The sequence below is a fragment of the Pseudophryne corroboree genome, chromosome 1 (assembly GCF_028390025.1).
Source record: "Pseudophryne corroboree isolate aPseCor3 chromosome 1, aPseCor3.hap2, whole genome shotgun sequence".
NCBI lineage: Eukaryota > Metazoa > Chordata > Amphibia > Anura > Myobatrachidae > Pseudophryne > Pseudophryne corroboree.
This window is the reverse complement of record NC_086444.1, coordinates 515,209,266-515,222,733: the sequence shown is the minus strand read 5'-3', so window position 1 is coordinate 515,222,733 and position 13,468 is coordinate 515,209,266. Positions and strand designations below refer to the sequence as shown.

At 47.9% G+C, this 13,468-nt stretch overlaps 1 protein-coding gene across 2 annotated transcripts in view; it reads right to left on the bottom strand.

The window, feature by feature from the left end:
* The window catches only part of LOC134896570 (cytochrome P450 2J2-like), a 129,277-nt gene extending 118,476 nt beyond the window's left edge, over positions 1 to 10,801 (bottom strand). The window contains exons 1-3 of one of the 2 annotated variants that reach the window (XM_063913928.1): positions 10,555 to 10,801; positions 8,360 to 8,522; positions 7,366 to 7,515 (exon numbers count right to left, since the gene is read on the bottom strand). In XM_063913928.1, the coding sequence (XP_063769998.1) occupies positions 7,366 to 7,515; positions 8,360 to 8,522; positions 10,555 to 10,725 (484 nt within the window). In that variant the 5' untranslated portion in view covers positions 10,726 to 10,801. The remainder of the gene's footprint in view (positions 1 to 7,365; positions 7,516 to 8,359; positions 8,523 to 10,554) is intronic. The other variant, XM_063913929.1, reaches the window with a different exon arrangement.
* Between the last annotated feature and the right edge of the window lie 2,667 nt (positions 10,802 to 13,468).

The following is a 13,468-nucleotide window of genomic DNA, read 5'->3' as shown; positions in this document are numbered from 1 at the left end:
AGCTACATCCCATCCTGAGGCCTGCCTACCTGCCTGCTGCGTCTAATCAATGTGCCGCTCAAGCTCCAGAGATCTCTGAGGAGGAGAGCAGCAGTGACCCTCCGGGAGATATCCACCCTAGCCCCCGCCATGCCCCACCCAACAGTGCTGCCCAAGGAGTGGGAAAGGATTCTCCATGGGTTCCCATACACAGAGGGTGCAGGCAGAGAGAGAGAGAGTGCGGCCAACATCAGTCCTGTCACCCAGCCACAGTTGTTACTCTAATACTCTCGCCAGAGTGTCACTTCTCTGTGTGTATATGTGAGTGTGTGTGTGTGTATTGTATGTACAGTGTGTGTGTGTGTGTGTGTGTGTGTAGTCCTGTCATGGATGTTTAGTTACATCATTTGGTTTACGCTAAAAGTGATTTGCCCTTAGTATGTAACTAGGGATTGTTACAATAATCAAGTTCTCATTTTGTCCTGTCCTTTTCTGCACTACTGTGTGGGCATAATGTATGTAGGGGGCACTACTACTGTGTGGGTATAACTGTGTATGGGGCACTACTACTGTGTGGGTTTAATGTGTGCAAGGGGCACTACTGCTGTGTGACATAACTTGTGTAAGGGACACTACCACTGTGTGGGCATAATGTGGGCACCACTGCTGTGTGGGCATAACCAGGGCGGGATTAAGGTTTGTTTTGCTTGTGGTTACCCCCCCCCCATATGCAGACGCTAATACTATGCCCCTGCAGTGCCAGGTTTACACACAGACACACACACACACACACACACACACACACACACACACACACACACACCGTTACCTGTCTCCCTTATGCAGAGCGGCTTCCACTGACCAGGCTAGGAGAGTAGGGAGCTGGGAAACCACGCTGAGACTGTGTTTATTCAGCTGAGTCAGCTTTTGTAGAGCTCTGAAACACTGTCTCACGGGGTTTGACATCACTATCCCGCAATACTGACTGTAGTGAGAAGCTCCTCGGCAGCCGATGTCAAGGAATAGCTGAGCTGACGAAGAGGAGGGGGAATGGAGACACAGCTAAATGCTGTGCTCCAGTTTTAATAGCTCTGTGGGACAGTGTGTGAGGGACCTGGGGCAACCTCCACTGTTTCCCTTCCTATAATCTGGCCCTGGGAATAATGTGTGTAAGGGGCACTAAAACTGTGTGGGCATAACGTGTATAAGGGGTATTACTGTGTGGGCATAACGTGTAAGGGACACTAATACAGTGTGGGCATAATGTGTATAAGGGGTACTACTGTGTAGCGTAATGTGAATAAGGTGTTCTTATGTGTGGCGTAATGTGAATAAGGGATACTACTATGCGGTGTAATGTGAAAAAGGGGCACTACTGTGTGGCGTAATTTGAATTGAGGCTACTATTGTGTGGCCATGCCCTTCCCCAGGAGACCACACCCCTTTTCTAGAGGCTCGTGCTGTCCCTATTAAAAATATGGGGGTAGGAGGGGGGTACCAATTCTCTTTCTGGCACAGGGCACCAAAATGTCTGGTTATGGATCTGGGTCCTCCTGCCATACCATAAACCAGACCCAGACCTGGAATTCCTCAGAAAGTGGATGACCTGGACATGGTGTGGTTTTTGTAGCGACTAAATTGCTGAGGCTTGAAAACAAACTGCTGAAGAATGAAGTCTGAGTTGTTGAGGCTTGAAAACAGGAACTACGGAAAACGAGGATCCGAATAACTGTGACTAGAAAAGATGGACTGCTGGAAGGCTGGATAATGATCAACTGTGGCTATAAAACACGGACTGCAGGAAGGCCTAGACACTGGATACTGTGGATCGGAAACAGAATACCTGAGAACCGGACTGTGGGGCAGGACCGGTTTGCATGATAGCTGGGGCTCGGCTGCAGTACTAGAGAACCAGACAGATATATATACTGTGTCTGGGCTAGAACTGGTATTTGCTGGAACTGGGCTGGAACCAGTATTTGCTTAACCGGACTGGAACTGGTGAACGCTAAGTCCGGGCTGGAACCGGTAAATGCTGGGATCAGGCTGGAACTGGTGAATGCTGGGACTGGGCTAGAACCAGTCAATGCTGGGACCGGGCTGGAACAGGTGAAGAATGACTAGGATGACACCGCACAGACTGTCTTCCAGTTGGTGTTAGACTGATTACCTGATCCAAACTGTCATGGCTGTGTCCATCCTGTCAGGAATCTGCATTCTCCATCGCATCACTACTGTGGAACTACAGGTTCCAGCAGTTCAGTTCTGTTCCAGTTCCAGTTTTCAGTCTACTGCAGCCTGGAGTACACAGTGCTTCAGCTAACCCACAGCTGATCTGAACACCTAATCCAGCAGGGTGTGTCCTCACAGATGCAACATCCAATCATCACAGACCAAGGGATATAAACTCCAGTTCCTGGCTCAGTCTCATCGCCTTGGACAACACGTCACATTCTGTGAACAGGCGTCTCCTGTTTGCAGTCCTCTGTCTGCAGATGTAGAGATGTGCCCTGTGGGCACATCAGAGGCGCTGGGTGTGCGGCGGCGGGTGTCTGGTGCAGGGATCAGATGTTTCCCTGCACCAAGCTGGCGGCGGGTAGCGGTGCGGCGGGCTTTGAACTTGGCGCCGCTTGGGCCGCCAATGAGAAGCGCCGCCGGCGACTTTTCAAACGCGGGGCGTGAGCCAAACGGCGCTCGCCGCATCACAGGCCCCGCCATCTGACGTCAGGCGCCGGGCGGGAGCCAGGAGAAAAGACCGCGCGCGGGAGCGCGAAGGGAGAAGACGCCTCGCGGGAGCCGACGACGGAGGGCGCGCGGAAGAGCGCCGAAGAGCTCGGGTGGCCGCGGAAGAGGCCTGAAGACTCCAGTCCCGGAAAAGGAGATGTCCAGCGGCGGCTGGACGCGGCGAGGCGACGGCGGCGCCGCTGACCAGGACGGGCCAGCGGCCGAAGATTGAAATGGAGCGCCGGAGAGGTCACCAGGGGTGGAAAGGAAAAGAGCTGACGAAGCTTCCCCCTGGTGCCTCTCCCAGCGGGTCAGGTAGGCCCTTCTCAGGTGCACCTGTACCCGCTCCTCCCTAGACCACCGGGTGTTCGGGCATTAGGCCCGTGGGCACAGTCAGGCCCTTCCGGCCCTTTTGGACATATATTCGGGCCCTCCTGGCCCGTGGGGGACATTTAGTCAGGCCCTCCTGGCCCGTGGGCACGTGTAGTCGGGGGACCCCCCGGCCCGTGGCCCAGATTGGCAGGCACTAGGCCTGGGGGCACAGTTTGGGCACTAGGCCCATAGGAATAGTCAGGCCACAGGCCTGTGGGACGAGTAGGCGGGCATTAGGCCCGAGGGGCATATCAGGCAATAGGCCTGTGGGGCAGTAGAGGGCATTAGGCCGTAGTGTATTCTGGCCAATTAGGGCAGCATAAGGGGACCCTGGGCACTAGGCCCAGGTCACCCAACGAGGGACAAGTTAGGCGGGCGCTAGGCCCGTGGGTGAAGCCAGGCCTCCGGCCTGTGTGCAGTCAGGGGGCGCTAGGCCCAGTGAAGAAGTGTTTCCCCCGAGGTGAATAGAGGTGGCACTGGGCACTAGGTCCAGGCCACCCTGAGGCGATTAGGTAGACAGGCTCGCTTGGCCTGAGGCCCACATAATGGAAGGTACAGGAGGTGGGTAGGCTGTGTGGCGTCCACCCCCCAGAGTGCAGGTAGGGATCTAAAGGAATCGCACCGTTTGATGTACTCTGATGTGTGTTGTTACCGTGCAGGGCATAGTGTTGTTTAGAGTTTGTGCATAGTTTGTGTTGCACCACCCACACTTGAGCCAGTTTGAGGGCTTTGTTTATGTAGTTAGTGTAGCGGATGCACACTAGGTTAGAGTGAGGCCCTGCACGGCTGTTTCTCTCTTTGCCTCCTTACAGGGACCTGTAAGTGGAGAAGATCGGAGTACAAGACGTAGGACGGTGAGTAACATCGGTCTGTGTGTTCCTTCTGTGTGTGTCCCTATCTGTCTCCCTTCTTTCAGGGCGAACGGTGAGCCTTGCACGCCGGTGCAAGGTAGAATTTCCACCTGGTGCGAGAGTGCCAATAGGTGAAATTCGGGCTCTGAGGCGGACGCCTGGGATGACCCTTACCTAGCCCGAAAGCACTATTTTCCTCGGCTCCGGAGGGCGTTTCGGTCCACAGTCAGGAGGACGGCACTCAGCAATCTCCTTCCTCCTAGGTCATCGTGTCCGGATCCGACGGAAGATTTGCCAGGTCCGTTGAAGGTTCCGGTACCTGAAGGTGAGAGAGAGCGGCGCCTGGTGAGTACCGAAACTACACCTGCACGGCAGCAGGCACCACCACACGCGCAGCCGCACCTCTTACACAGAGATACCCCTGTGTATTGGACCTGTGGAACTACAGGTCCCAGCAGTTCCAGATCCAGTTTCCAGTTCCAGGTTCCAGTCTGCAATCCTTTGTTTCCAGCAATCTCCTATTTCTGGCATCTCCAAGTTGTCTCCCTGTTCCAGTGTTCCTGTGGAACTACAAACTCCAGCCACAGCCAGCCACAATCCACCAGCAGTAAGAGACTCTCCTCAGGTGTTTTATCATTATCTACCTGTGCACTCATTATCAGTTACCATCTGTGCATCTCAGCAGTTAACATCTATTTGCTTAGAGACTGTCTCCTGCTTAAGCCCGTTAGGCTATCTGGACTTGTGCTTCATAGATACTGTACAGTTATCAGAGTTCTGTTTTTCCAAAGTTATTTCATCCCGAGTTATACTGAGACTGTGTGCTGTTTACAATTACCGGAGTTCTGTTTGTTTCAATCATAGTTACCAGAGACTTTTGAATATTTATTTCCTGTTATTTCTGGTTTTGCATTCCACTGCAATTGCATTCCACTGCACCTGTTATTCAATTGCTTTGTGATCCCTGTGACATAATAAATATCAGCGCCTATGCGCAGGACTATTCTTCGGTCTCCTCGTGTATTACGTCACACCAACACTGACCCACTAGCGCCCCCGCCGGAGACAGACAAAATCAGAATCCTGACACATCCCCAATTCTGGAGAAAACTTTGGCGTGGAATCCTTTATGAACTTGCAAAGGAAATTGAGACAATACCACCATAAGAACTGTACAGTTCAGGTCTAGCAATTCCAGCTGTACATTAACTCTGCAATAATCAGGAGTCTGCAAACTCCACAGTCAGACAATCCTCAGGTGCATAATCAGTCAGCAGATTGGATTTCGAACACATGCTGTAGCTTGGAAGCTGAAGTCTGCATGGAGCTTAATCTTGAGAACACTGCAGGACAGGAGGTACGGCACAAGGAACACTTAAGCTGGGCATACACCACACAATTGGGATCAGTATGATTTACCGCCGATTGGGATACCGGCCATCAGTATACCCACAATGGCATCCCGAACGTCAGTATGCCTGCAGTGCATACTTGCCTACCTGACCCTCTCCATGAGGGAGAAAATGCTCTTTTCCTGGACTTTCCTGGTAATGTATGATTGCCATCACCTGTGGTGAGCTACTTAATTGATAAGAAAGGTGTTTCACCACAGGTGATGGCAATCATACATTACCAGGAAAGTCCAGGAACAGAGCATTTTCTCCCTCATGGAGAGGGTCAGGTAGGCAAGTATGCTGCAGTGGGGCGAGCGCAAAGAGTCTCCTTGCTGGCTCACCACGCTGCAAGCTCGGTGGCTCGCTGCGCTTGCCACAGGTTCTATTCCTACTCTATGTGTCTCATGGACACCCACAAGTGGGAATAGTCCTTGTTAGCCGGGATTCCGGCTATCGGCATTGTCAGCGGTCGGGATCCCGGTGTCGGTATACTGACCACCGGTATCCCGACTGCCAGCAACTCAACTGCATACCATATAATTATCTGGCAGATAATCTACTAGATCTGACTGGATGGGATGAAAAGCTGGTAATGGATGAGAGCCGTCTGCATGGAAATCTGTTGAAAATGTCACTCCCAAAATGGCCATTTGGGAGGGAGATTCACTAGAAGCAGCAAGTGCTGGGACCGCAGGACCACTGACGAGCAGCGGGGAGGGGGATCACTGTTGAGGAAGACTGCGTCAGCGGCATGAAAATCCTGTCAAAGAGCAGGTAGTAGTGGGGCATTATTATGTGAGTGAGGCATATTAAGGTGACAGGGCAGGGCACAACTGTGGAGCATAATATGGTGCAAGGAGCATTACTGTGTGGGGCTATGGTGCAAGGAGCATTACTGTGTGGGGCTATGATACAAGGGGCATTAATATTGGGGCATATGATATAAGGGGCATTACTGTGTGGGGCTATGGTGCAAGGAGCATTACTGTGTGGGGCTATGATACAAGGGGCATTAATATTGGGGCATATGATATAAGGGGCATTACTGTGTGGGGCATAATATGGTTCAAGGTGCATTACAGTGTGGGGCATAATATGGTGCAAGGGACATTACTGTGTGGGGCATATGGTACAAGGGGCATTACTGTGTGGAGCATATAAACTGGGGTGGAAGGTGCTCTTTCCCTGCAAGGCCACGCTCATTATAGAGAGGCCATGCCCACTATAGTGAGGCCATGCCCCTTTTTTTGGGCACACACTAATATTTATATTTTAGAATGCTTATGGGAGTTGTATGATCATTATTTTTTATCATTCGCACTGGGAGCCAAACTGTCTAGAAATGGCCCTGGGTAGCTGATCACTTATGTCATCAGTGTAAATAAGGAAGACATAAAGTACACACTGCCATAACTTTTAAACCACTGCATCAACACCTGGAGCTAGGAGTTGCTATCCAAAGACGTCACGCTGTGTCGCCTAAGTAACCCAGCTGTATTCTGGACCTTACATAGGTTAGTGATTAGCTTAGTGATCAAGGTGGAACCGTATCAGAGAGAGATAGAGATACTGTATGACCTGTTTTTTGTGTTGCTGCCACTGAGATTCTCTTGTATACTCTACTGATACCATATACTTCCAGATATTCTGACACCCAGTAATATGATATAGGCTATTGTGTATGTTGTATAAAACTATTAAATAAATTAATACAGTTTTCTAAGCATATATTGTTAACAGTCATACTTGCCTACCAACCTACCAACCCCCCCCCCCCCCCGGAAAGGGTAGAAGGATCTCCCTTATCGCACCCGCTTCCTAGTTAAGTGGATTGGTGGGGAGATAATAGCAGCAGAAATTGCCAGCCCATATGGGATAGGGCGGGGCTAAAATAACACAAATGGCTTCATTTTAAAAACCCTCCCCCTTCCTATAGACCCAGCATTTTGTGGAAATGGAGATGGAGCCTATTGATGTGTAGAGTCGACCCTGTCCCCAAAGCTGTCAGGAGATAACTAAAGTCCGCAAATATGTTAACAGTATACCGTTCTGGGCAGCAAAGGACTCTACTAGGCACCGAGCTTCTTCCTGAATTCGTGATTCCAGTCCACGTTTACCTAGTCCAAGATTTCGTAATGTCATGAGACTAAAGCGTCTCTGTTGTTTCCAGTTGTGTCCATTAGAAACTGCGATACCTGTAGGGGCAAGAATAAAAATTATCTTTTATCATTTTAATAAATTTTTAAATATTTAATGGAAAGTTTCTAATTTTAGATTTGACTTAGCAAAGGACAGTATGTGTACAGAGGCGTCATTAGGGGTGTGTGGACCACACCTGGGTGTCACCCTTCCAGCGTGTTACACCAAAATGCCAGCTCCTCTTTACTGACAGGGAGCCGGGTGCTGCACTGTGACATTATCGTGCAGCACTTGGCTCCTGTCACTGAGAAGAATCCGGCAGTGTAGTCTCCGGGGGCAAGCCTCCAGAATGATGTCAATGGGGGCTTCACGCGAGGCTACACCCCCTTTTTGCACAATGAGGGGGGATATTTACTGCACCAGGTGTTACTGACCCTCTTGCCAAGTTGTACCACCCCTATGCCCAGATTTAATAATGCATGGTACCAATGTGGAATATACCCTGTACTCTATATGGCAACTATATCCCAACACCAAAAGAAAATGGAAGGGAAAACCCCCAATTTATTCAACCACTTAAGAAAAGTCCTCACTGCACCACAAGTTTCCCATTAAATGGATGTTTCTAATATTATGGGTGGGATGTAATGAAGTCCAAGCACGGCGGCCGTGCTGGATGCCGGCCGAACTCAGACTTTTTTTTAAAGGGGCAATCATGTACAAGGCTAAACAATGCCTTGTGCATGATTGACCCTTTAAGAAAATGTCCGAGTTAGGCTGGCATCCTGCCTTCAGACTTCATTACATCCCGCCCTATTTGTCAGGTAACCCCTATCTATTTCTCTGCCAAGCCCTGTCTTTGTTAATCAATCTTCTTTATGTGAAAATAGGTAACCGCACCTTTTCCTGCTGTAATGTCATACATGAAGCTAGAAACTGGACGCCCAGACAACTCTTCAGAGTGAGTGACGATGCCATTCTTCACAGCCTGATATCCATGTAGCACCACGATGGGTGTCTGGCCAAGCCAAATAGTGTAAATGTTGCCATAAAGCTTTGCCAACTGTAATAGTAATATTGCATGTGGTCTTTACACAAGTATGTATATAGCCCACTAACACCTGTTTCATATAGTATGATTACTTTCTACAGATAATCAGCAATTAGTCTGATGTGAGATTGTGTTGTGACTTGTGATATATTAGAAAATAAAGATTATCCACCATTTAGTCATCTTTATGATACCACAATAAAATGTTCCCATTCAGCTATACAACACTTACCAGAATATTTATTAATAAAGATGAATAGAAAAAGGTGTGGAAGACCATAGCTATCAGTCATTGAATTCATTTTCTAAACTGTACTAGCAAAATGACAGAACCTTGTTAATGTGCACCAGTTTTCATACGTCTCTCATTGTCTACAGATTGTAGAAATTCACTTTACTGTAATTATTAAATATAAATAATTTATGGACAGAAAATGGATGAATACAGCGCCAAATGTGAATGTTTCTTCTTAGCACATGGGTGTTATGACTATGGTAGCACTCCCTTCACTTTTCTAGGGCGTAAGCTTCATCCCAAATGTATTAGCGGTGGTAAGCCGCAGCAGTAAGTTTTGTACAGACAATGGGAAAAAGAAGCGATCACCGGTGCCCCAAACCAAAATTGCCAGTATGTCCCAGACCAACGCGTTTCTTACCCTTGATGAAGTCCACTGAACGAAACGCGTTGAACCACCCCTGGCTGATCTCATACTCTAAATAAGATAAGGGACTTTCTTAATATTGTGAAGTTTTATGTTTTTACTCCTTTTTATGTATATTGAGTGTTATGTTAATAACTTGTTATCCCTGCTATAAATTACATACTACTACACGGATTTTCATTTTTGGTAAAATAAACCTTTGACATCCTTTATGGGGCACCAATGGTCACTTTTTTACACCTTTTCCGTACATTTCAGTGTCACTGCTTCATTTAAGAGTGAGTGTAGCCAACCCTTGAAAATGGAATAATTAGCACATAACAGGCGTCTGCCTTATACAAAGTGCATTGTATATAATACTTCAGACATATACAGGGCAGTGATCACAGTAAGCATTTCAATGTGGCAATATGGCCAACCCGCCTGAGCTGAAAATATTTTTCTTAGATGTGAGCACCAAGGGGGTAATTCAGATCTGATCTTAAATGTGCTAAATTTAGCACATCTACGATCAGTTTCTCGGACATGCGGGGGGATGCCCAGCACAGGGCTAGTCTGCCCCGCATGTCAGGCCCCCCCCCCCCCACAAGGGTGCAAAAGCATCGCCAGCGGCAATGTTTTGCACCCACTGAGTAGCTCCCTGCCAGCGCAGCTCCTGCGTGCTGGCAGGCAGCTACCCGCTGCGTCCCGGGTCACAGCAGCTGTGTGTGACGTCACTCAGCACCACGGCCCGCCCCCATAACGGTCCGGACGCGCCTGCGTTGTCCGGACCGTGACCCGCCAACAGTGTTCTAGTGCCATTGGCACGCCCCCTCCCGCCCTGCGACTGCCTCAGCCTGTCAATCAGGCAGAGGTGATCGCAGCCCTGAGAAGCTGTTAGCATCTCACTGTGCTCCCGGGGTGTGCACGTGCAGTACACCCGCTGCATATGCGCACTCCGCAAAGGGCTTCAGACTGCGATCGCTGCCGCTGCAGCGATCCAGTCTGAATTAGGCCCCAAGTCCACACTCTGTGGAGCATTTTATAGCAAGTCCTGGAGTCTGACAGAGCTGCAAAATTTTCTACCACTGGCCCTTGACATACTGTATTTGTAAATTGTTCTCCCTATACACTGTACAGTGTACGTAATACAGCATTATTAATTCACACTATAGATTTCTATAGCAGTGTTTCCTAAAATTAGCCCTCAGGGATCCCTAGTAATACATACTTTCCAGATCTCTTAGTTACTGCAAAAAATTGTATTACATACTACTACTATTGTGATAATGATTCACACCACTGGCCTGCCCACTGTTGGAGGGGGAACTCCAGGCAACAGGAATCCCCCCTATGTTTGCTTATACTGTAGATTTAATATTAACAAATTGCAGAGACAATACCTTGCTGAAAATATCTGGATACATGTTGAAGCTGATCGTCCACAGATTCCCAATAATTGGGAAGGGAGTGGGTCCAGGTGGGAGACTTCTTGCTTTCCATATTATTTTTAGGTACTTGAAAAAGAAAATACAGGCCAGAAAAGCCAACAACAGCTGCTGAGCAAAGCACATTGTCTTGTTCAGTCACCACTCTCCAGTTCCTATCTGCTTGGCTCCTTTTGTGCAGTTATGAAACTTTGTGCCTGGCTGTTTTCTTTATACGGTTCTGTTGTCGTGTTCTCCTCCCACTGTTAGGGGTTATCAAAGTAGTACATCTCAATCATCTGCACACTCATGAACTTTTTTGTCATTAATTTTTATATAATGGAAACCAAACACAATAACTTTTGTTTTTAAACGTTAATATAAAATAAAATGGAACCTTTCAGTTGTGTCATTTGTTTTTTACTACAGGAAAGATAAGGAAGCGATTGGATATATTTAGGAAAAAACATTCAATTTAAAATAAAAGTGATTTTTTTTTTGTAAGAAAATATATATAAACTATAAGTCAGTAATTAATTATACACATGGGATTATTTACTAACATAGTTTCAGACTTCACATCCATCCAGCCTAATGAGCTAATAACAGCAAGTTTCAGATTGATGGCTTTGGTTAAGATTCAGAGGTGGAACTACCATTGGTGCAGCAGGTGCATTGCATCGGGGCTCCTGAGGACTAATGGGCCCTACACATTGGCCGATCCGCAGCCGAGCTGCCCGACGGCGGATACGGCCGACGGGCGACCCGGCGGCGGGGGGCAGTGACGGGGGGAGTGAAGTTTCTTCACTCCCCCCGTCACCCGGCTGCGTTGAAGTGCAGGCAAATATTGACGAGATCGTCCATATTGGCCTGCATGCACAGCCGACGGGGGACCAGCGATGAACGAGCGCGGGGCCGCGCATCGTTCATCGCTGGAGTCTCCACACTGCACGATATGAACGTTATCTCGTTCATTAATGAACGAGATCGTTCATATCGTGCAGTCATGTCGGCCAGTATGTAGGGCCTATAAGGGGCCCACTGCTGCCCAACCAGCAATGAGTTATCCCCTGGCTTCCATCCGCAGACCCTTTTGAGCAATGTCTGGTGAATGGCCCAGTGCAGAGAGCATGGTGAGCCTTATTGCCTCTCCCTGTCACCCATTGCCTCCCCCTGTCACTCACTGCCTCTCACCCTCTGCCTCCCCTTGCCTTCTGTTGCAACCCTCTGCCTCTCTATGTTAACCTCGGCCTCCCCCTCCCTTACACTGTCACCCTCTGCCTCTCCCTGTCACCCACTGCCGCATGGCATATTGTGAACTTGGGTTAGGATGAAGGAGGGGGGCCCAAATCATATTTTTGCACCTAGGCCCACCACTCACATTTTATGCCAATGGTTAGATTACTGCACTGTGCAGTTTTGCACCTATATAAATGCCCATAATCAGTGGCGGATTGGATGGAAAACCAGCTCGGAAAATTTATGGAAGCATCCCTAAAAGGGGAGGGGTCTGTAGAGGGGGCGGGATCTCTCCTCATAGGGCCTTTCTTTCGTCTTTTGCTGCAGTCTGTGACTTTCTGCTAATGCTGTTGCAATGGTCTTCCTTGGTGTATATCCGTGCATCCAAATATGCAAGGACTGAGATGCCCACTTTCAGTGTCTACCAACACTACAATCATGCTTTGTGAGTCTTTAGACCCCACTATCGGTTGCACCATTGAAACTTTCACCAGCCCTGTGCTAGGTGCAGATCATCCATCTGAGTTTGGCCTCCAATGTGAGCAATTCAACATCTCTATCAAAACCACTTTCAGCAACACGCCCATACCACATTACATCTGCATCTGATTTGACACCCCCTGTAACCAGTGTTGGATTACCAAATAGGCAGAGTAGGCACCAGCCTATGGGCTCCGTGCCTTTTAGGGCTCCTCGCGACAATGGATCAAAATAATATTGATTTGATCTTGAAAGAAAATTACAATCAAGCTTTCTTAATTTGTTTCCAAAAGATAGAAAAAAATCAATAAACTCAAAGAAATTAAAACTTTACATTAAAGACTGTATAGAGAAAATACTGTATTAATGTAATATACCTATTAACAACTTAAAACTACGTAAACCATAGACGTCAGATTCCCGTTACAGCTTCCAGATCGTAGACTGTTGGTAAAATTAAAAACTTATTAGGAGATCATTTGCGAGGGGGGCCCTGAGATTTTGACTGCCTAGGGGACTCCACAGGGTTTAATCCAACACATTTCTAATACACTACTTGGTGTGTGTGTGCCTGAATCTGTACTGAAACTGTGTAAGAACACTATCGAGATGCATGTGCCATGCAACTCAGACACTTTTAGCAGGACCTATGTATTTTTGCACGAAAAACGGGTATTTTTCGCATGACCTAATTGGATAGGGATGATTGAAAAAACAGCAAAAACCGCCCATTTTTCTTGTGGGTAATTGGATACCCCCCATAGTGGCACTGCAGTGGCAGACAGGATGCCTGTCAATAATAAACAGATAAGATGTACAGTATGGTACTTCTGTGATCTCCAGAAATGATTTGAGAAGCAGAAGCTAAACATCTGAGGGAGGAAAAACTGAAATGATCTGTACTAATTATAAGCAATTAGGGGGAATACCAGAGAGCGCCAATTAGTATTTACTAGAATTCAGTTTGGCTAAGATAATCAGCTGACTTCTTGACAGTATTTTCCATTATAGTTTACTCGTATTCATATGCTGTCTCCATCACTATTCACATTCATTGTACAGGAGCGTAGTAGAGATAACAGCGTGGAGCTTTGCAACCTTATTTTCATTACATGGGACTTAAGGCCCGTATTCACGGGCCGATGTGGGAGAGATGTGTGCTGAGCGAACC